Genomic DNA, 23,457 nt, shown 5'->3' with positions numbered 1-23,457 from the left:
ATCGCTCTTTGTTCGCTAAACACCAACGGCATTCACATATTTCATAAAATATTTCCCGGCGCATCCACCATTTTTGCACTTAAAATAATCTCCTCATTTTCAGTGGCAACGTCATACAATTTTCTGTACCAGATTTGCCTTAACAAGCTCCCTCAACTGAAGCAAACACTAAAATTTCCCGGCGCATCCACCATTTATAAATTCACGATTCACACTGTTAGTTTGCAGAAACTTTCGATGCAAACTACACACGGAACAACTTCGCTAACGATAAATCTTCGTAGTTTTTCAAAAGCGTCAGCATTTTTCCCCTAAACTGGATCAACAGCAAAGAATTCTGGCATTTTCCAATTTTCGGTGCAGACTTCAGATTTTAACGACTTAAACTTGTTACCTTAATGAAGAAAAAACGCGTCAGCTGCACTTGATTAAAATGTAAATTCCCTCGAACAGTTTTTACGGTGGTGGATCTTCATTTTTAGCAAATTCCGTTTCGAACAGGTCCAAAATTTCCAACTTTCAGCCCGAAATCTTGACGGAAACACGTCTTAATTTCGGTCCATCACCGGCCAGGTCCAAACTTCCAATTTTAAACTTGTTGAACTTCCTGCGAAATTTTTCGGACTTGGTTCTTTTCGATCCGGAGCGGTCGATAGTCGCAGAAATCGTCCCTGGCGGCGTCGAATTATCGAACTGGAAATTGCGTTAAACCTGCCAGGAAGGGGCCCCGGGCCGGCCCTAAATTACCCCAAGATTGCCAACCGCCGGGCGTTTTGACAAAATACGGGGCCGCCCCACATCAAATCTACTTAATAGACCCCCCGTTTAAAAACGACATTAGCCGGTACGCCCTGTCAAGTTCGCCCCCAATTACGCCGTAAACTGGCGATTCTGGCCGACTTAACTGCCGCAATAAAGCTCGCGAGCTTTGTAATTTTCGCATCGCGTCCAAACATTAAACGCAAACCGCAAAGATCGGAAATTGGATTTGGACGACGTCGACGTTTTAATTCGGCCGACGGAAAACATCCCCGCCTGGACGGTTTGTTAGAGCGGCGTTATTGAATTTGCGAGCTGGTCAACGGAGACCGTCGAAGATTCCCGGGGGACGGGTGACACGCCGCCCCCGACCCAAATATTAAAACGGGACAAGCTGCCGCTAATTACGATCTGAATGCGGACGTAATTTGGTGCGTTTTGTGTCCGGAACTGGTGGTTTCGACAACGCATTTTTCGGACAATTAATTAGTCGTGATGGATGGCCGGCGCTTCTCTTCCGATCGAGAAGCGTCCAACTTGTGGGCCGCCCCCGGCTCACCTGTCGCCCCCAATTGTGATCTTAAACGTGTCGGCGAGCCGAAATCCGACGGACGGTCACGTTTTATGCGAGCGTGCGACCTCCCCATCCATCAGCCGAAGATAAAAAGCCCGTCTCTCTGCTCGGCCAAAAAAAAATTATACAAACAAAAAGATAAAGGGTACAAGGACGGAAAGGAAATGTATTGGGCGTCGGCCGATCCGGTCGTAAAAGGTACTTTTTGTTTGGCCCTTTTTCACCCTCTAGGTTTATATTCGGAATAATGGCCGGTGCCAGACGATATCGGTCGGAAAAACTCGCATAATTGGTTGCCTATGCTAAGCTCTGCGGAAAAACGCGACGAAACCTCCCACAACTTCTTCCATTATCGTGTTTGCTTAGGCCATTGTTGGTGGAACGGCCGTAAACTCGTTAGTTAGCCGTCGGGGATTTACCTCCGACGATTTTAATGAAAGTTAAATTTGTCAAACGACAGTTTGAATGCCGACAATTACCATATTGAATGCCGGAGTTATGGAGCGAAGTTGGCCATCGCCGATCTGCGAGAATTACTCCGCCCCGTCTGGAACCGGATTTCTTTCGTTATCGGAAAATATAAATAAGACCGGTCGATAGATCGGTCGGCTCCGGGCGTCGAATCCGGACCCGACGACACCAGAAACGGAATACATACGCGCTCCGGAAACGCCGCCGAGTTTTCGTCAAATTAGCGCCCCAGCTGATAAATAACGTTAACCGGAGCGCTGCGGGCTGGAATGTGTAACGCCTCATTCATATGGTAATAACTCCACTTTTGATATGTTAATTTCCGGAGCTCGACTTATCAAATTTGTCCGAGTCCCCGGAATTCGCGACCTTGCCACTTAATCTGCTGCTCCATTATTAAAACAGCCACGATTGTCGCCGGCGCAGACCAAATAAAACACCCCGGAATGGGCGCTTTCTGATTTTTACGGCCTCCTCGTTTGTTATCTTTGTATCGTTAAGTTTTTATTGTCCGAGCCACATCAAAAGACACTCGATTGAAAATAAAACACCTAGAGGGACACCGGGAAAAAACGAAGCCGCCAGATATGCAAACAATGCTACACGAGCGTTGATACCCCTAAGCGTGCTAGAAATTAATTTCCTGTTAGGGTATGATATTCCAATTATGTCGCAATTCCTCCTGATTTGTGTTGAGATAATAAACCCACCGCTCGATCGATCCTGTTCAATAATATTTAAGTGTGGGCTTCGCAATATTATTACAAATCAGCGACCTCCCGCAAAGTTTATCATTATGTTGACGATGTGTGGTCTTGTTGACAAAGTCCCAAAATTGATTTAGACGAACCAAGTATTCAACGAAAACGATATGTATTTGATAAATGTCATAAAATAATATTTTTGTATTGTTACTAAAGTAACGTTAACAACAAGCCAGCTTATACTAATTTTATTATAATCACGGAGTCATTGTATTTTATTAAATGTCGATGGGAGAATGAAAAGTTTAATACGTTACACGCTGCGAAAGCTCTTTCACGTGCTTGGAGTTTTTAAATAACCTCGGCTACGCTTACGCTTCGCCTCGGCCATTTAAACACCTCGCACATAAAAGTAAACTTTCGCAACTTGTAATTTAAATAACTATTGGGCACATAACAACCTACCAAAATCATTCGACATAAAAGACCCATTTTCTAAAATTCTGTGGACATTTTTGGAAAAGTCCTTCGAGACACGACTCACAAAGAAACGTGCTTCAGAACTAGAATGTTTTATTTCTTTATTTACTAGCTCTTGCCAGCGGCTTTCCTCGCGAATATTAAGTAATGTGACAGTGTCAATATGAAGCTGAATTTTTATTTGAGTTCCTACAAAGGTTCGTGTAATAATACTTTGTTGGAGTCGTCTCCTGTCAACCGTTGAAAAAATAAGTAGCTGCATTATATTCCACAAATTTCGTTCAATTAATTTCAAACTAGATCGAAACCGGTGAAACAGGAATAAGCGAGGCAAGCTCGCTACACCGCGACCCATTCGGGATAGATTTATCGTTACTCTGCAGCTTTATGACGTCATATCGTGATAAAGACTACAATCAGGAATTAACGACACCGAAGATAAGCCCATGTGAATATTCGGTGTGTATACAGGGTGTTACACCCTGTATATCATATTTTATAAAACGTACACCAATGCGGTTTCCTTGTTTTAAAGCATATTTCCTATAGGTTACTTCGCATTGGCGTACATTTTATAAAACATGATATACAGGGTGTATTTTTAAAATGTGCCGAAATTTTACCTACGAGGTTGTAGAACAACGTAGAAAATTAAAAGCAATTTAAAAAAATTATAGCTCAAAAAATAAATGTAATTTTATTTTTTGACATAAAATGTTTTAAATATTTTTTCCGAGTTCTACATGAAACCAGTAGATCGCGGTTAAAATTTCTGCACGCATTTGAAAAATACCCTGTAGTTGGAAGAGGGAGGGACTAAGATGAGTTGAGTTGTCTCGTCAAGCTTTTCAATCATTTCCACTTTCGTCGAGTCTCAAGAAAGCGGCATTACTCTTTCAGGATGGCGCGATTTATTTCGGGTTGGTTTGTGTTTGTCGGGCGTCTGTATTGTGGCCGCTTTCGGCTCGACAATAAACCACAAAAGCCAAACACATTACAAGAAGGATATCAATTTTCCCTGGCTGGTGATGAGAAACAGCCAAGTGTTCTCTATGATAATGCAAACTCTTTGTGACAAGAAACGTCCCAGGTTCGCTATCAGCACCTAGACTCGGTGCCTCATTCAGGGCATTGTTCGAGTGGAAACCAAACAAGACATTTGCAATTCAGCAGTAACAGCCCAACAACGGCTGATTAGGAGGGCTGACTTATAATCCCCGGTCGAAAATTACGCAGGCCTCGTCGTTAATTGCCGGAATCGGCGATGTATCGGTCGGGGGAAACGTCTAAGACAGTACGTCTTAACGTCGCCGCCGCCGATAACGACGCCTGCATTTCCCGGCTTAATTAAGCTGCAGGGAGATTTACGCCGTCTCTTGCACCGCCGCACTCTAATTAAACAACACATGCGTTACACTGGATTGCGGTTCCCGTCTGGAATTACCATAATTTCGTTCTAATTGCTCTCGGATGGCGAAAAATTCAGGTGTTGCGTCGGCCGAGTTATTAACGACTCCCGACAGTTGTTTCCGGTCGGGTTTAGCGCTCCGGAGGGGGCGAAACACCTCGAGTTTGCCGCCCTCGCTTCGCTCCCCGGAGCTGCTCCGTTTTTGTCCCGAAACATAAGTTTCCCGAGAAGTTGAGAACTGGTCGAGGCGAGCGATCCATCACCGGCCATTAATTTCTTTCGCGCGATTCCCGGAACCGCGAGCGCTAATTCTCGCGCGGCTCCCGGGGGCGGTTCCACCGTAAACACCGAGCCGTACAAAATGTACCTACACGCACAATGTGTGAAGGCACCCGCCCCTCCTTGCTCCTTTGGGATAACCCGGAACGGCGGTTTGCGCCGCACTCGTTCATTTATTCATTCCGGGAATACTTCGAGGAAGTTGTCGTGTTCGAGGCAACCACAAGTCCCACCAAACTTTTCTGATTCTGAAACTGTCACGGATCTTAAACTCGACGCATACATATTTAATCCGGCCAGGACGAATTAGGAGAAAAAACGGGCGAGGACGACGGCCAGGAATGCGTCCGATAATCCGAACGTTTGTGGTCATCGCCGATACGCTTCCGCCTCGAAATTGGTTCGGGGGCGGCGTATTCAACGCTCCTCGACCGAATCGTTACGGCCAAAGTCGTTTCAATGAGATTCCGCTGTCACGCCGCCGCCAACAACGTCTAATTACCAGATTAAAACAGCCAACGTTTCCGGTTCATTATCTCGTTAAAATTTTAATGGATCGGAATATATGGGACAGAGCGGGGGCACTCCCCCACCAAGCCACTCCGTCCACAGAAAATTTAATCTTCTCCTCGAGTGCAATAAAAATGATGACAAACTTTTGGGTTGCAGACCAAAATAATTAAAAAGCTACAAGTGGGATATAGACATTATCGCGTGCGGTAAAGCATTTATTACCGCTCGGCGTGCAGTAAAGTACCTGTCTGATACTCGTGGGATACATTTTTACATTTTGGGCTGTTTTGGCGGCGCAATTCGACCAGATGGGGCCGCTCCTTTTCGGGATACGGCCCCCGCGAGTCCGGCGTCCCTCGGGAGCCCTCTTCGTGTTAAAAAATACAACTTTGGCCAGATGTGCCTTTAATTGACGGCCGACGCACATAATACATTCCCCGGAAACAATCCATCCTGCTAGGCGTCGGCGTTCATTTTTCATTGAAATTTTTAGGTGACATCCGCACGAATGAAGAGATGTACTTGTCATTTTTCACGGCTGCAAAATTGAAATTTCTCCACACAACACCGAACAAAGAAACGGGCGCTTCGACATCGAAAAAGGCCGCTTTAAACGGCGCTTTAATCTATTTTCGTCCCTTCGTCCACTTAAAAGCCCGCCGCCCCTGACCCATAAGCCGGAACGGTTTCCGGTATCGTTTTATAAATTGCTCTTTTTCTTTTGTTACTTCGGCGCCGTGTAGTTTAACTTGTTTATTACACCTTCGCCCATCCTTTATCTTGCGTCTTGTTGACTACATCCGTCTTCTCGGAGTCCGGGGATTTTCCGGTGACTGGACGTGTTGCGTTTTATTCAAATCCACTCCCCGATCATCGCCCCCTTTGATTCTTCATAGATGGAAGCGATTTGTCTCCGCCGTAATGGAGAAGGACGCCTGCTCTGATCAAATTTCTTACGGGACGTGTGTGTCAGGATAGATTTTTGTAAGAGGGGTCGGAGGTCGAAAATCGCCAAGAGCAAGATTTATGGCCGCGGGGTCGTTAGTTGACCCGTAAATAAGGCTCAGCCTGTAATACGAATTTATTCTTGGCCGGGGGGTGGGACGTCACGGTGTTAACATAGCAACTGATCGACGACGTGACCGCCGACCGACCTTCCTGATCATTTCCAATTTATTTTACCATTTGTAAATGAACCAACGAAATACTCGATCGACGCAAGATAAATCGTTCCAGATTTGCTCTAAGCCGTATGAGCGCGAGCATCATTCTGTTGAAACACAAAACTACCCAACCTCTGAATTATATTCACCGGAAACAATTTGAAACGGATGTCTTTGCAGCGAGTCGATGGCAAAACGCAAAACGATTCTTCACAAAATAACGCGAATCAGAGAGAAATGGACGGATCTCGCTGGGGGTCAAAGTTCACCAGATTGATGCAGTCGGCTTGCTTACGGCGACATTCTAAAATCATTCACCGAGTTTTTCCCAGATTTGTTTTGAAAATGTGAATAACATTAGTAACGGGTTTATCTACAGGACATAAATCTTATCCCTGGATATTTATTCCACAATTTCTCTTCCGAAATAGCAGATTACGTTACGAGTTCAGAAAAGTGGAAGTTTACTACACGAGCGTCAGCGAGTTCTTAAATGCCACACGAGTCCAGTAAAATCACTTTTCTGACGAGGAGCGTATACTATTTTATTTTAAGAATATTAAAATTTGATTCGTTCGTAAAAAAGTTGAATATTACCCAAAATCGTACAGTAATGGTTGCTATGTTGTAAAATGACCTATTACTGTACGATTTTGAGTACAGTAATATAGTTCATTACTATGCGAAAAAGTATTTTTTTACGCAGATTGATTTCCATTTCACCTGAAGCTATCAGATTAATTCACTAATTTTCAAAATTCAAAATTTGCCATTTATCGTGTTTCTCCTGCTGCGCATTTGTTTTTATCGATTAAAAAGGGAGCACGTCATCCAGGTCGAAGTTTATTCATTCAACATTACGACATTCCGGACAGCAGATAAATACAGAAATCAAACAATGAAGCGATGAGAATAAACTGACAACTGAACGCAATTTCTCCGGCGCCCACCCATCCAAATATTAATCGCATACGCCGTTGCTCAACTTCTCCGATGAAAACTATCATTGTCTGGATTTTCGTTTTTGTGATTTTATTTTATAAAAATAAAAAAGACGGTCACCTCCGGGAGCCAACCGTCCGAAACACTCCGGCAACCCAAAATTAGGAGAGTCCGAATTAGCGTCGCCACCGCTCTCCCAACTCCTCCATTAGCCCCACGTCAACTGCACGCATCGAAGCTAATTTTAACTCACTTAAAACTATCGCCCGTTTCGGAAAATTCTCGGCACGTGCGAAGCACACTCGTCGTTATCTCAACAGTGCAAGAACCACCACGTCCCGACCTTCGGCCTCGACGCTTCCGCGCACACAATCGTGGGCTGAGACTTGGGTAAAAGAGTAAGTAACGCGTCTGCTTCGTGTACAAAACCGGAGTAGCAAAAATCCCCGCCGGCGTAGTAAACAGCGCGATAAACCCGCGACCTCCTGGTTCACGGTGTCACCGTCGCACAACAATAACAATACATCCCGATCCATCTTCGGATCCTCTCGTCCGTGCTAATTGTCGGCATTATCGAAACGAGGGAGTTTAATTCCTCCACTCGGCATTTCCGTCACGTTTCGGGTTAAATTATTGCGGAAAACTCCGTTCAACTCCGCATCCTGTAGTTAGATCATTCCGAGCGGTCATCAGTGCGCGATATCTCGTCGAAACATGAAGCTCGTGGTGGGTCTTCTGGTGCTGGTGGAGTTGTCCTGGGGGATCACCAACAACGCCGACCTGATATGGTACGACAGGGAGACGGGCGAGCCGCACAATTACGTCGCCCGGGAACCGACTCCCGAAGGTCTGCTCCAGACCGAGAAGATCGTGGTCAACCAGAAGTTCTCCATCTTGTGGGAGGTCAAGTTCGCCTTCTTCGACAACTTAGAAGCGTTGATGATCGACGACTGCGGCATCAACGAGATCAAACCCAACACCTTCCGAGACCTCAAACCTCTCACCAACCTCAGCCTGACCTTCAACCACATCAGAGAGATCAAAGAAGGAGTCTTCAACTTCGTCCAAGTGAAGAACCTCAATTTTTCGCACAACAGGTTGGCGATTATTGGGGCAAGAGCTTTTGACAACATGCAGGCCTTGGAGACCATCACGCTTGATTTCAACGAGTTGAAGAACTGGAACGGTGACTGGTTCTTCAACTGCTCCAGACTGGCGACGGTCTCCCTCACGCACAACTTCCTCGAGGAGATTCCGGCCAACGCCTTCAAGAACTTCTGGAAGGACCGAGACACGGTCAACATCTACTTGAGCTACAACAAAATCGAGACCGTCGACAGAGACGCCTTCGCGGAGGTGGGAAAATTCGGAGATCTCTTCCTCGATTGGAACGACCTCCCCAGAGTCGACGGTCACATCTTCGGCAAGTTGACGTCCGTGGAACACCTGAACCTGAACGGCGACTCGTTGCGGTGCTTGTCCGAAGAATTCATCGGCAACGTCCTCAACAAAACGAACCTCGTGAGCGTGCAAGGCAACCCGTTCAAGTGCGAGTGCCTCAAAGAGTTGAGGAATCGCGAGGGAAGGATCAGGGCGAGGGTGCAACTCTCGCAAGAGCAGACTGTTGATTGTTGATTGAATTTCTGACGTTTAATAAATCATAACTTAGAAATTGCTAGTTTTTCTCTCGTTGCTTCGGTGCTGGAGGAAGTCGACGTTAATTTGCCATTCAAAGGCCCGAGGTAAATGAAAGAACGAATTGCTATGCATAGGAAAATACGCTGTTGAATAATGATGCCGGAGTTTAGCTCAAAAATGAATAAATTTCCACAGCGTTGTGGAAAAAATTACAATAATAATTAGCTCTTTCCGGGGCGTATACAGACACCTGTCGGGGTCTTAATTTGGCCTTTCTGCGCCGAAAGCGCTGCCTCGATGGGCCATCCATCTTCAACACAAAGCTCCAGTTTCTTGAAAAGTTAATTTTGTGTTCAGCGACTTTCAACACGCTCATTTTCTTCCAGACAATTTCGAATTTTCTTCCGAAGAATCCCTGTTCCAGGGTACGCGATAATTTTCCCGTGCCGCGGTTAACCGGAATTCGAAAAATGATTTTCCCCGGATTTCGCCGGTGTGTCGTTTTCATGGGAACGGTGCAAAACAAGCCCACTACCGGATTAAACGGCGCCGTTCTTGCGTCAGCACCGCCGGAAAAGCCCACAAATGTGCAAATTCGTCCGATACAAAGAGCGAAAGACAGAAAGGAATCGTTTTCGGGGTTCGATGCGGCCAGGCCCCGGAAATAAAAATATACATCGGAATTTAAACGGCAGGTTAATCTTGCGTGGGCTCCGCGTTTAGCAACCCTGGCGCCTACCCCGAACCATCAATACCGCTCGCTCAACAATAAATTTTTGTTTTTGCCGCGCCAAAAAATCTCCCTAACTTTTTTCATTAATATTTCATCCCCCGTCCTCGCCGTTCCTATTATTTATTTGGGGCTGTTTGGCAAGAGTTGCGTCTCGACGACCTCCATTATTTCAATTGGACGCGGCTAGAAAAATCCGCCCCGATTAGCACCTGCACCGGAATGGGGCGATTAGTAGACTTTCGTCGGGACGGCTCATTAGGCGCGAATTGGGGCGATCCGGTTGGTGGAGCTTTTCAATTAGTGCGGCGGAATTTTGTCGAAATTATTTAAGAGGTCTCGGCCTAATCGCCGGGCCGTCTGGGAACATTATGCAATTATTAGAGTGATATCCGGACCGAATTTGCAAATTCGGCGGAAAATCCCCGACGCTTTCACAATTAGCCGGGGCCGGGATTAAATTTGCATTGATATGGAACTATACGTCAAAAAGACCACGACACGTTCGCCTAAGTAAATAGACGGGGAAATTTCCGAGAGCTTTCCGCTGTCTCTCATAACTGGATACTTTTTTCGTCGTAATCTGATTTCGCGTTTCTTGCATTTTCTGGAATTTCAAACGAGATTAATTAGAAGTTTAAGTGGGGCGGGATTTGCGAAGTTTAAGGTGAGAAACGCTAATTCCATTTTATTAGGCTTAGCGAGGCTTACTCAAACAATTGATTATTATATAAACTAAATTTAATAATACGTTTCACATCCGGCTTCTCCCCCAACCAGCCATTCTCCTTCGATGGATTTTATGGACTAAATATCTCGCAGAGTTCCCGACGGAGATATTTTCGTCTCGGGATCATTATTAATTTCATTTTTATTCTTTTATTCTCCGGACCTTCAATTTTTCAACTTAAACTTTTAACAGCACGACTACTAATTTTAGGTCGAGCTGCCATTAATTACACTACACTCTTCAGGATGAAACCTCTTTTTACGCTTTTTACGTCCATAGTTATACAAGCTGTATTTTATGTTTTTCTTTCTTACTCGAGAATATTACATCGATTTATCTTTTTACGAAACTCCAATTCATTAAACTTTTTCCAAGGAATTTTATAATCCTCGCTTGAGCACACAACCTTGCAGCTAGAAGATCTAGCAAGAAACCAGTCGAACAGTTGCTTTAGTTTCTTTGTTCTTTTTTCAGCATCATGCAATAAATCAGATCATTTTTCAAATTACAGTAGAACTTCGATTATCCGAGTCAACTGGCACTATTCGGATAATCAAATATTGGGATAATTGGAGAATTTACGAAAAAGGTAATTTCTTAGGAAAAAAGCTCATTTTAGTGTAATGTAATAATGTATTACGTACATTAAACACTTTCTTTATTTTGCACTTATTTACATATTTTATGGTGACAGGACAATGATCGGTTTTGTCGGTTTCGTTGCTAACTTACTAAACAAACCAACAGATGGCGCCACGGTCAGCGTCCGAAAAAGTGCATCCGAAAGAGTTTTACTTTTCGTCCGCTTGTGAGTACGTAAAATTACCGTTTTCATTATGGGTGCCTAAAAAAAAAAATATGAGTCTAAGGTGGACATTTTTTTCACAGCCTGAGGTATATTTATTTATTTTATACTTTAATACACTTGTACTTAACCAAATTTTACTTACATAATTAGATACAGAAATAGAAAAAATACAAAATTAATTTCTTGTGAAATATTTGGGAGTGTTCCTTTTTTTACCTGAAATCATATTTTGAAGTTTCATTAATTGATTTTGTAATAATTTTATTTCAGACAGAATGATGATTAAAAAAATATATGAAAATTATGTATAAAGCGTTGTTTTTACGCGTGGGAACACTTGCAACGTTCGTGCCTGTGAACTTCCCACTTCTAAAATAATAATACTTTTTACACGTCATAAATAACAACTTCGTTCAAATAAGTGTGGACGTTAATGGACGATCAAATATTGGTCCCAATCAACTTTTTAACTTGAACCAATACAGTAAATTACTTAAATTTAAAAATTCCAAAAATTATTCTCAATAGATCCACGTTTTTTCGATTTTGCGTCAGTTTCTTGCTTGTTGTTCACAAACTCTCCTAGTATGAAAGCTCTCAATGCGCAGTTTATATTTTTAGGATGAAAGGTTGCTTTTTGAGTAGCCTGAATATGAAGCTGAATTGTAAGCTCGTAAGCTCCTAAAGCTGATTTCAAATAGTCAATTTTTCCCGATTTTCCATTCTTTTAGCTGTATATAAACTCTTCGGGGATCAACTGGGCGCTTTCGCTACTGCAGTATTTCCCACTGATGAGATTTTTCGTTTTTAATTTATTTTTAAAACATTTTAAGTGGTGAATTTTCACATATTGTATCCCAAGTGCAAAATTTTTTATCGGAAATTTTTTTGCTAATGAACGAAAACATCCATAAATGAGGTCAGAAGACCAATTATTAGCAAATAAGAGCACGAGACGAAGTCGAGTTCTTTCCTGAATAGAATGAAACCAAACGTATTATTTCCAATCCTTTTTATTCAAAATAATTAAAAAAAAAATCAGGTACCGACATTTTTTTATCAGATTATTGCACATGTGCATTTTAGAGAAATTTTATCGGGTTAATTTTTGTTTTCTCGTTTTGATTGGTCAATATTTGTCACGCAATTGGTTGCTAAACACATGAAGGAAATAATCACGTTAATACAAATTTACTTTTTTTTTTATTTTTGGAAATATCTATTTCATTTTTTTTTCAAATTTCTTCTCATTGTCTCTCTAAAAAAACCAAAAATCTAAAACCATCGCCCATCACCACTCTTCAACAATTTTCCCTCTCCTTCCGGAACCCCAACAATGGTCCCACTTTTCTGGCTTTTTTGTTTTTTCCGGGTCCGGCAAGTGGGGCGGCGCGCACCTTGCTTTGCATAGCAAACAAGCAGGAATTTATGATACACACCCGACGCGGCGGTCGCTTTCTCATTCTGTTTCGTTTATTTTCCGCCGTAATAAATACAAAACTCCACGTCTGACACTTTGTTCTTTATTAAGTGTACAACTTTCGTGCGCCGTGAAAAATAATCGGGGAAAAAGCACCACTTTATTAAGATAAGCTCGCGGATCCGGGTCTGGAGGTTTTCAGAGAAACGCCAGCTCCACCGAGATTATTGGCTGTTCGGCCGCCACCGGAAAATTTACAAAATCCAACCGGAAATATTAAAATTAATAACCCGGAAGCGGGGGGCTCTCGACGAAATTAAAAAAAAGAACAAGAAAGCGAGCGGAACGCGAGCCCCGGATTAATCCTTCGCCGAGGATGTGGAGTTTTTACGGTTATGGCACATGCTGAATATAAATCGACAACAAGGACTCGCAGACACGACCCGTTCCAACGACATAAACATTAACGGTTTGATTCGAGCTTGCGAGGCATTTCCGGCGAAAGCGTAATCGCTCTTCGGCCGATAAAGCCGGTATCTTCATTCTCCACGGAAAAACTTCATATTTCGGGTCGGCGATGATTAATTTTCCAATAAACGAGTTCGCTTTCGTTGATTAAACCGCGCCAAAGCTTCTTAACAATGATGATGATTAATACGAAAATATCGCCACATCCCCCCCCGACGAACCGCCCCCTATTTATACAATCAATTTCGCCGCGCCACATTAATTTCGTGGGTCGTGGGGGCGGCGGGGAAAAGAAACCGCGGTCGCGCCGGTGATGAATGGCGTCGATTTGAATCGACGGATGACCCAAGATCAGAAGTGGGATTTGAGGAAGTGTCGTCGATGATTTTCTGGAGCTGATGAGGGGAATCGGAGTCGCCTTTGTTCGGCGCAATAATTAAATCGAATAAAGCTTTGACGAAGTTCTAGGTAAACAAAAATTAACAATACGCCCTCCATGAATGGGGCAATTTGCCGTCGTTAATGAAATTATCGTCTTCAGATCGCTACATCAAGGCGATTATTTTCGTCGAAAAATCGTGGGGGTGCCGTTGGATGTTTAATGAAAAATTTTCGAGACAGTACACCTTGCTTTCAGAGCATTCGACGTTATTAAAATTGAGACTGATGGATTAAAATTCCATTTTCTTTTTAAATTAAACCACATAACGTTCTCTTGGCGGAGCGAAGTACCGATGGGAATTTTATTTTAGTATTATAAATTTAACGGACCGAGATGTAAGAGTAATTCCGGTGTCGCTGCGGAGCGCCTTGACGTCGAAAATTTCAGACATAATCAAGGGAACAGGACGAACCTGAATTGAAAGAGACAACCGAAATACACTCCTTATTAGCTGAAAATTCAAGAAAGGGTCAATATTTACGGCACCCTCGACGACATATTATTGCGGAGCTTCTGCCCCACTTAATTTATTTGCAGGCTATTAGTTCCTCAAGTTTTCTGCGTCTCGCTTGAAATTTATCGCTCCAAAGGCAAAGTCAACATGTGTTGTAGTACTCTTGCTCAAATCAATTTGCGAGATTAAACGTTTATTTAAACAAAAGCGTTATTGTGGAAATAGCTTCGCCATGTTTTTGTGCAGCTTTCGGGCAAACAAGGACGAAATTAATTTGTGCTCTAAAACTGATAAAATTTATCAGCGTCCCGCGTTTATTAATATTTCCGCGTCCAGTAATTGACGGGGTGGTGTTCTGGTGTCTCCTCCCCCACGCATCACGTCCTACTCCCAACTTGCGTAACAAGTAATTTAATTCAACTAACGTTGACAACTTCCCCGTCCGTGTAATAGTTGCGGCACACATATTTCAGGCTCGCTTTCATAAAACAAAATATCGCTCCGGGATTGGAAAGGGGGGTTTTATTACGCAACTTCCGGAAATTCTCCCGACGATATGAAATTTGTCAGAGGCGCACTTATACCTAGACGTGCAATAATCAGTGGACGGCGAGTTTTTATAGACGTCAAACTTCTTTCTCCGGAGTTCGGCCGGCGAAGGACGTGACCGCTCCGAGAGCCTATTAGTCCGGACATGGACGGGCCATTATCAGGGGCGTCGCCTTGTTATGGCACCCCGTGCCAGATCCTTTTTTATTGGTGCCGGACCTGCGGCGTTCCATCAAATCGACCGATTGTTTCGTAAATGAGCAGCTTCGCACGGAGAATCGACGATAGCGTGTCGGAGTTTGGCAGCTTTAAACGCCTCCGGAGCCCATCGACGTCACGTAACAGGGCCTCTTTAATGAAGCGGGCGGCCGTTGTGATTTTTTGCCCGCGGGGGCGGCCAACGCTTGTTTAGGTGTGCCCAACAAAATATCCCCGCGACACCGGAAAAATCCGGTGGTGAAACGACCCAGCTTTGACCGAAGAAGCGCCGTCAACCGGCAACTTTCCCAGTTATAATTTCATGGAAAGCTACGTTTTATTGCGTTTTGTGTGTTTATTGCGCTCACATTTGTTATGACTGATTTATCGTTACCATTAAGCTCTGGCGGTTGAGGCGCTCAAACCCGGACCTTGCGTGGCGCCTACTAAGTCGAGCTTTTGTGTTTGAATAATAATGAGATTTTGAATCGATGGAGATGATAAAGACGTTTCCCATCTCGGCTAGTCATAATTGAGCAAATACACAACAATCAACAATAATTACGGTCCATCAAGCAACAGAGCACAATTAAGATATTATCTCTTGGAAATCAACAGATTCCACAAATTACTCATCTGACATTCTACGCGCAGAAAAAATAAACGAAAGCAATTTTTGTGGCGTTTTCTTTTGACGACTGACGGATTTAGTTTTTTAAAGCTTCTCGTATGACGAAAGCTCGCATCGAGTATCGTGATCGACAAGTATTGCTTTTCAAAATTCAGCAAAAGTCGCATCACTTCAGGTGGAAAGCTCCTTATGCAAATCTCCCAAACAGCGCCTCCTCACCTGCAGTGTGGTGTATTTGCATTTCTGGTGGAGCTTTCGATTTTTTGGCAGCGAAAGCTCCGACTCGAGCCCGATGCAATCAACCCCTTTCGTTTACAAGAAAACGAGCAAACGTCGTTATCGATGGTCCTCGTGCACACCTCACCCTCCCCCGAATCAACGAAGCGGTCTTCGAAAATAAACAAACCGGTGGAGCTTACGTAAGTCTCCCGCAAATAAGCTCGTAAGTAACTCGGCCCCAAGACCAACAAAACACCGACCCCTGGTGGACTTACCCCGCTTTCCTCACGGCTCCGGTGCAGTTGAACGATGCCGCCGCAGTCCCAGTCTGCTTGGCCTTGTACGGCGAGTTCATAACGCTCTCGCCGTCATCCTCGTCGGACACCGCCGTCGTCAGCGACATGCGGTCATCGTCGGATATCTGCAACAAATCGACGCCTTGATTGGAGTGTGCGTTTGGCGGAGGGGGCGGCGCGGGGACACGCGCCTATTAATCAATTTTCGAATGACTGAACGTCAACAGTGGCTTCGCTCTCCATCTGCCATCCATCATAATCGGCCCGCTTTCGGGTCAAGTACTTTTTGATCCGGACAAGGGGCGGTGATAAACACGGCGAAGGTGGCCGGAGGGGCGGCGGCGTAAATTAAGTTGGCGCGATAAGCCGGAATCTCGTTAGGAACAACGACTTCTCGTCGGCGCGTTACAACTTCTGCGGGGAGATGAGAACGGGATTTTTCTTTATGAGACAATGAGGGATTGCGATTTTTGACGGGGGCGGCAGCGAATACGTCGAAATTCGATATTTCCCAGAGCGAATAAACAAGCTTTTCGCGATCGCGAAACTTCAAACTTCCTCTTTACGTGCTGCAATTCGATCCCTTTTAAAGGCCACATTGTACTACTCGATTTTAATTAAAAGTTTTTAGTTTGGGGCAAAAGTGTCTGAATGCCTCGCGCCGGTGGTAACGCAGAGGACAAACCAATAAAACTTTAAACAAAAACGATCTTGGCACGAATGCAACAATTTTCCGAACCATTTTAAAGCACCTCTTAATTTTCCTCGCCAACTCTCTATTTCAATGCGATTATTAACTTTGGTCAAAATTTACTGCTACAAGCTCTTGTAGCCCAAACCTCTGTCCACTTGAAAGGGAGTATAATTGCAACAATATATTTAGAGTTCTGTTGCATAAGGGTTGTTGGTAATGGTAGTGCGGTCTAGTGGTCGAACTGTTAGCAAACTTGCATCCTCTAAAGGGCTCTTTGATGTGGCTGAAGAAAAGTGCTCCTCATGGAAGACGAATTCCACGCGGTCCTAACAAATTATCTAAAATCATTCAAATAACGGGCCTTCAAATTAATTTATATTTAGAGCAACCTATGGAAATTCAATTGTTTGCAACATTTTTCCAGCGTAGAAAATGACACAAGAGACGTCTAACATTTTAACGAAATAAAATTAGGTTAGAAAATATTTTTAATTTTTGTAGTGCATTCTCCCTATTCCTCCTCCACGGAATATGACAATATGAAATTGGGAAAAGCTTACTATGTAACCTGTGTAACTCCGGAGAATAATTGGTTACTTACAAAAATTACTTTACACTGTTAACAGAATTAGAATGTCGCCTACGCCTACTCTAAATATATATTTATTTGAAGGCCCGATATTTTGCCTTTTGTGTACTTCACATGTATTATTTTTGTTGTTTTGTTGTTGTTTTAAAATAATTACGAAATGCCAGACTAAAGCACAAATTCGAAAATTCTTCTAAGACTAGGAATAGAATTAGAAGAGCTTCTAATGATAGTTGTACTCACAAGGTTATTTGTAATACTTAATCTGAGTTGGTAACAGCCATGACAGGCGAGTAGAATGGGGTAGTGTTTTTACGATACTAATTACTCACGGTCGTGAATAATGAATAGCATTACTAAACAGAAAACGAATATATTATTTAATGTAAGTAGAAATGTTTAACTGTTTCATAACTGAAACAACATTGTTGTCTTGACGAGCTGCGCAAATATTTTTGATTTAATTATCATATTACAACAAATTACTTATTTATGTTTCAAAACTTCCTTTTAAGTCTTCGACCCGAAGGTAACAAGCAAAAACAATAAACGTCTTAGAAAAATGTTGTTAAGCGAAAACCCACAAATTAATAATTGCGGTCCACTCGTGCAAACGTGTGGCTCGTTGTGTTTTCAAACGAAAAATTTGTTCAATAGTGTGGACAAAGAAAAAACGAAGGGAAAGAGAATAAGGCCAATTATGTGCCATTTCCAGCTCATCTGAGACACTTATACCACCAACAATAAACTGGACTAATTGTATATTAAGAAGCGAAGGTTCCAACAAAAGCAGACCTAAAAACAGTGATCCAGTCAATTACGAAGACGTTCCGATAAAAAAAAAAGAGTTGTCCATTTAATAGCAGAATGTACCTAAATGCGGTCACGATAGTACTTTACAAAATTTCCTATTTCCAACGACATCAACGCAATACATCGATCAGGTTAATTTAGAAAATGTGGGTCACCATTTTTCGAAAAAAAAAAATCTTTTAAACAGTGCAAACAAGTCAATGTAGTGGTTATAATAACCATGGCGACGGTTATTTTCGTCATTTACAACAACAACAACAACAGAAGCATTTTTACTCCAGTAAACACGGCCTATTTGCTTTGTCACTAATGCAGGCAAGCAATCCGCGGTCTTTGTTACTCCCGACTGATTTATTCCAAATAATGGCTGTCAGTAAACAATGGTCCGTCCATTTTTAAGCGCATTATGTACTATTTTATCTATTGCTATTCCACCATTGTACCTGGACAAAGACCGGAGTTAATCTGTTTCACCGGTTGCCTAATCCATTAGATAATTAATAATGGAAACGTCGACACAAGCGCAAGAAACCGCATCTGACGGAGGGGTGTCAGATTTTTGACGTCGCTTGCAATTAAAAAATTGAAATATCGTAATGGAAGTATCGAAATCTGCTAAATATACACGTCGCAGTTGACATTTTTTCCCAATAAACCCGCCGACCATATTTCAATCGAGAAAGATTGATGATATCGCGATGCACACGGTTCGAGAACACAAGAATAAACAATTTCGAGGTGCAGAGACGGCAGTAACGCCGCCCCTTAAATCATCCCGTCGGTTCTTAGTGGCGACGATCGAGGTGGAAATTTTTCGAAAACTTCAGGTCTCGCCCTTTTGTAATTAGACACAATGAGACTGGCGTCAACAAAATGGAAATTATTTCATGTCTTTGCACGACACATTCTATTCATTAATGAAGCTTTGACGTTGGATTTAATCACTTCACCGGCAACAAAAGCCTGGTAACGAGTTCGTGCTTCCAGGAGCGTTTTTAGGCGGTGTCGCGACCTGGAGATTTCTTTTGTAATTTGTCCGAAGGGATCGGCCTTGAGTCGGACGACGAAAATGACGCCGCCGCCGGACGGATTCAAATTCGAAATTGGAGAGCTCTTGGTGCAGTGCGTCGAGACTCTCGGGGCGAGTGCTCGCGAAGACCTGGGCAGAAACAAAGCTCTCCACGTTCAAGTGTACTGCAATGTTGCGGCCTTTTCGCGGACAAAGGAAAATTTAGAGCCGACTGCACTAAATAGGCGAACAAAAGAAATATTAATCTTCTTGGCCGGATCGATCCGGACGCCCCGACGTCGATCCCGGAACGAGCATCGTTCGAATATTGGCTGCGGCGTAACTACTCCTCATTGGATCAAGTTATTAGTACTTTAGGTATTAATTCGGGAGGTACTGCAAAGTTTGCGTGCTTAAACCGGTGCAAGAGTAATCTGGGCCAGCTCTCGCCCGGCGCATCCACCATTTCTGCGCTAAACTTGCTTGCCAAGCTTTCAGCAGTGAAACAAAATGGGAATAAAACAAAAACTTTTACAGGCAAAGGAGGAAGGGCTAATTGAAATAGAAATAAAAAAATAGAAACAAATTAATGCCTCGCTTATACAGGGTTATTATAAATGATTGTTCCATCGCAGTTGGCGTTGGTGACGTAGTTTGATGTGCCGCAAGCCTCATAACATGAGTGAGACTAGTATCGCCGATAGATGGCGATACTGACGGTAGTGGAAATCTGTTTACTAGTTTTTCTAAAGTTGCGAGGCTGGCGGCACATCCAAAATTTGTGTGATTTTCAACGCCAACTGCGATGGCACAATCATTTACAAGTATAACAACCCTGTGCTAATATTTATTACTACACAGGAAAACGTGAAAAAATTAATTTCTAATGTAGAATGAAAAAAAGATAGTTATTTGTGTATCAAGGCTAAAAAGTGCATCTTTTTCGTCCGAGGCGCAGCCGAGGCTTGAAACAGACGAGGACGAAAGGTACTTTTTGGCGGAGGTGCACACTAAATTTTTTAGGCGATGGCACGAAATACAAATCAAAAGACAAATAAATAAATTTATTAATAAATACAACAATTTTTTAATAGTACATATTTGTTATCAGCTTGCCAACTAGAAATTTACAATTATCAGTTTTGTCGGTTTCGTTGCTAACTTACTAAACAGACCAACAAATGGCGGCACGATCAGCGCAGAAAAAGTGCGTCCAAAAAAGAGTTACTTTTCGTCCGCTTTTGAGTACGTAAAATTATTGTTTTCATTAAGGGTGCATAAAAAAATTATATTTTACAAAAATTTGAGAAAAAATAAGAAAATAAACATTTCTAAAAACAAACCTTGCCTATTCTCTTAGATATGTGGCTGTTTCATGTTAAATCATAGGAATTGAAATAGGAACAGGGGATAAGAAAATATAGAGAAAAGCAAAAAAGTGTCTAGGAGCAAAATGGAACCTCGTGCCAGGGGAAATAGTAATTATGGAAATGGAGCATTAAAATCAAAGAAAACAACAGCGAAGACATAAATAAATTTATTGGAACGATCGGTAAATTGTGAGTAGCAGTAGTGAGTACTAAAGTAATAAACAATAAAAAACCATAAAACACAGACATTGAAAAGACTTCATAAAAATGCTATTGCCTGGCGCATCCACCATTTCTGCATCAGTTGACTTTTTTCTTTTATTTAAATTTGTCGTCAAAGGAAAAATAGAGTTTTGAATTGGGAAGAGACAAGCCTTTGTCCATTACTTGGCTAATTCAATTTAAAAATTACACGAACTAAAACTTTGCCGTAGTCCCAATTTAGCCGTAAATACCCCGGTCGAGCAAATGAAAATTACCGTCTCGGTGCTCGTTTAAAAATCCTGGAACAACTCGCTGCTCCTTTTTAAAACGGAGGATAATTACAAAACGTAAAACAGCAGATCGCATTGTGATCGTTTAAACCTTGTTAGTTGCCGTCCTGCATTGCTACAATTACTGCTGCACCGGCGGCCGTCGCATCCACCCCCGCCGCCCCCCATTGATTAATGGCGTCGGTGAAATATGAACTCATTAGTGAGGGTTTTCTGCGTCCCCGTTTTGTAATGCCGTCACACGTTACATGCGCCCCCTTTATCTTTCCCGTGTCGGATTTGTCCGTGGCGTGACACCGAGTCCGTCGGAAAAAGTCGCCTTCGAAATTAGTCCGGTCGGTGGGCGGCGGCGGGCGGGAAAACCGCCTCCGGCCTCACAAAAACCCAATTTTCGCCGACACTCCACCGCCTGCTTATCATATTTGACGCGCTGATGAAAACCGGCATCGATCATGTGACTTCAATTTAACCGCGGCCACAATCGGATCCATTAGGGAGCGCCGCAGAGGTCCGCGCCGCGGCCGGCTTTGTTCGACGGTGCGTGCGGTTTTTCCGCAACATCGGGGAATGATAGTCGGGTGCAATTGTGTCTAATTCGGGATGATTAATGTACGATGCGACGTCGCACGCGGACGGGTGATTTAATTCGCACCTGGGCCTGGACGCCATTGTGTAATTTGGCGGCGGGGCCGGGAAAGGCAATTGTACGGACCTGCGATATCGCATGAAATATGGTGTGCGGCTGGTAATTATCCCCGTATCATGCGGATGTCTGTTCCAGGGAGAAAAGCGCCGGATACAGTCCTGGGAGGAGTACGGACAACAAATGGCCGACAGTCGGCGACGATAAAACTAGACGCGGACAAACCCCATAAAACTGTTATGACATATAAAAGGGACCATAAAAAAATAAAAAAATTTATTAAAAGCGCCCAACACCTATAAAAACAAAAATAAAAAATTCATCGGCGGAAACTGTAAACAGGCCACTGAGAGGCCCCATGAATTCGGAAAAATACCACAATTTCTTTACGGTTCGCATTGGGGCCATTTTGAATAATTTATTCTTTTATTAGCTCGCGCCGTAAGAAAATTTCCAATAAAAATTACAATCGCTGAACAAGAGAATAAAGAAAAATAAAGAAAAAATGTATCTCATTTTCCACGACTTTTGTGTTTTTATTCGAGTTTACCGTTCTCGAATTCGAAGCCAACTGCTTTATAAAGTGTCCAATAAAACGGATTTATCATTTTCCTGAATAAATAATTAAAGCACAACTAAATTAAATGTAAACCTACCCGTCAGCGTTTATTAACTGTGACGGCAGCCATGAAAATTTTACGCATGATGTAAACGACCCAATAACACTAAAATATGTTTCATTTTACATGGTTCAAGTTTAAAATTAACTCCATTATCTTTAGTAACGACACAAATGATGATTTGGGGGCAAAATTTGAGCACGTTACAAAAATTTGAAAAATAATTCTCCAGTAGAACTACTAACGGTTTTTATTTCAAATTTAAATTGTGAAAGCTTGCCTTGTTTTTGGACTTGTTAAATTATGCAAAGCTCATTCGGAAATTCCACCAACTTTGTTAATTTGTGAGTAAAAAAAAATTTTAATTAATTAAGAATTACTACAGCCTTATTAGATCGTAAGGTACACTCTGAACGCAAACCTGATGCAAAAACGAGCTTAATAAGAATTCTCCAGGAATCTCAAATATTCCACTATCAAAGTGATTTAAAAAAAATGAAAATACTGTTCTGGCCCGGCGCATCCGCCATTTTAAAATGGCTGAATGTTTTTATAAATGTAAATTATGAAATATTTCCTCGTTGTCGCATTTATTAGAGCCACGTTCAGTCCGAAATTTGATCAACTTTGATAAATATGTGCGTAAAAAAACATTAATTAATTAACGATTACTGAAGCTTTACAATATATTAGGGTACAAGGTCCACTCTAAAGGGGAAATCGATGCAAAAGTGAGCTTAATGAGTGTTCTGCATCCTTTAGCAAGTAGATACTGAATTATTTGCAATTTATTACTACATTATGATGAATATTTAGTTAAAAAAAAATACTCCGGCCCGGCGCATCCACCATTTTTAAATTGAATCGACATTTTAATAAATTCAAATTACGGAATCTCTCACTGTTTTCACCCTCGTTAAAATATGGAAAGCTCAATTGGAAATGTTATCAATTTTATTAATTTGAACGTAAAAAAATTTAATTAATTAAAAATTACTAGAGCTTTATTAAGTCACAAGGTACATTCTAAGGGCGAAGCCAAACCAATACCGAACTTAAGCAGCATTCTTCACGAAATATCCAATATATTGCTTCAAATTTATTGCTACGCTACGATAAGAGATCATTTTAAAAAAATTGTTCGGTGCTAGACGCATTTCCAATTTTTAAACAGAATGTTTCCAAGTATCGGTGAACCGTAGACATGTTAATCAATAAAAAAACATTAAAACTGCGATTCAATTGAAAGTTCAGACGCTTTTACCGTTTGCGTATATAAATTTTCTAGGTAATTTGTGAGAAAAAAATTCGCATTTCCAAGAAATTGCATCAGAAATAGTCATTATCGA

General features: G+C 42.3%; 1 protein-coding gene across 10 annotated transcripts in view; it reads right to left on the bottom strand.

Moving 5' to 3' along the window:
* sif (still life) overlaps nucleotides 1-23,457 on the bottom strand; it is a 72,920-nt gene that overhangs the window by 21,862 nt on the left and 27,601 nt on the right. For all 10 annotated transcript variants that reach the window (XR_011159759.1, XR_011159760.1, XM_069048275.1 and 7 more), the window contains one exon: nucleotides 15,856-16,001. Coding sequence is in view for 8 of the 10 variants with exons in the window: in XM_069048275.1 (XP_068904376.1) it covers nucleotides 15,856-16,001 (146 nt within the window). In the remaining 2 variants the exon portion in view is untranslated. The remainder of the gene's footprint in view (nucleotides 1-15,855; nucleotides 16,002-23,457) is intronic.

Source organism: Tenebrio molitor, chromosome 5 (assembly GCF_963966145.1).
Source record: "Tenebrio molitor chromosome 5, icTenMoli1.1, whole genome shotgun sequence".
NCBI classification, from domain to species: Eukaryota; Metazoa; Arthropoda; class Insecta; order Coleoptera; family Tenebrionidae; genus Tenebrio; species Tenebrio molitor.
The sequence above is the reverse complement of the archived record's forward strand: the minus strand, read 5'-3'. Positions and strand labels throughout refer to the sequence as shown.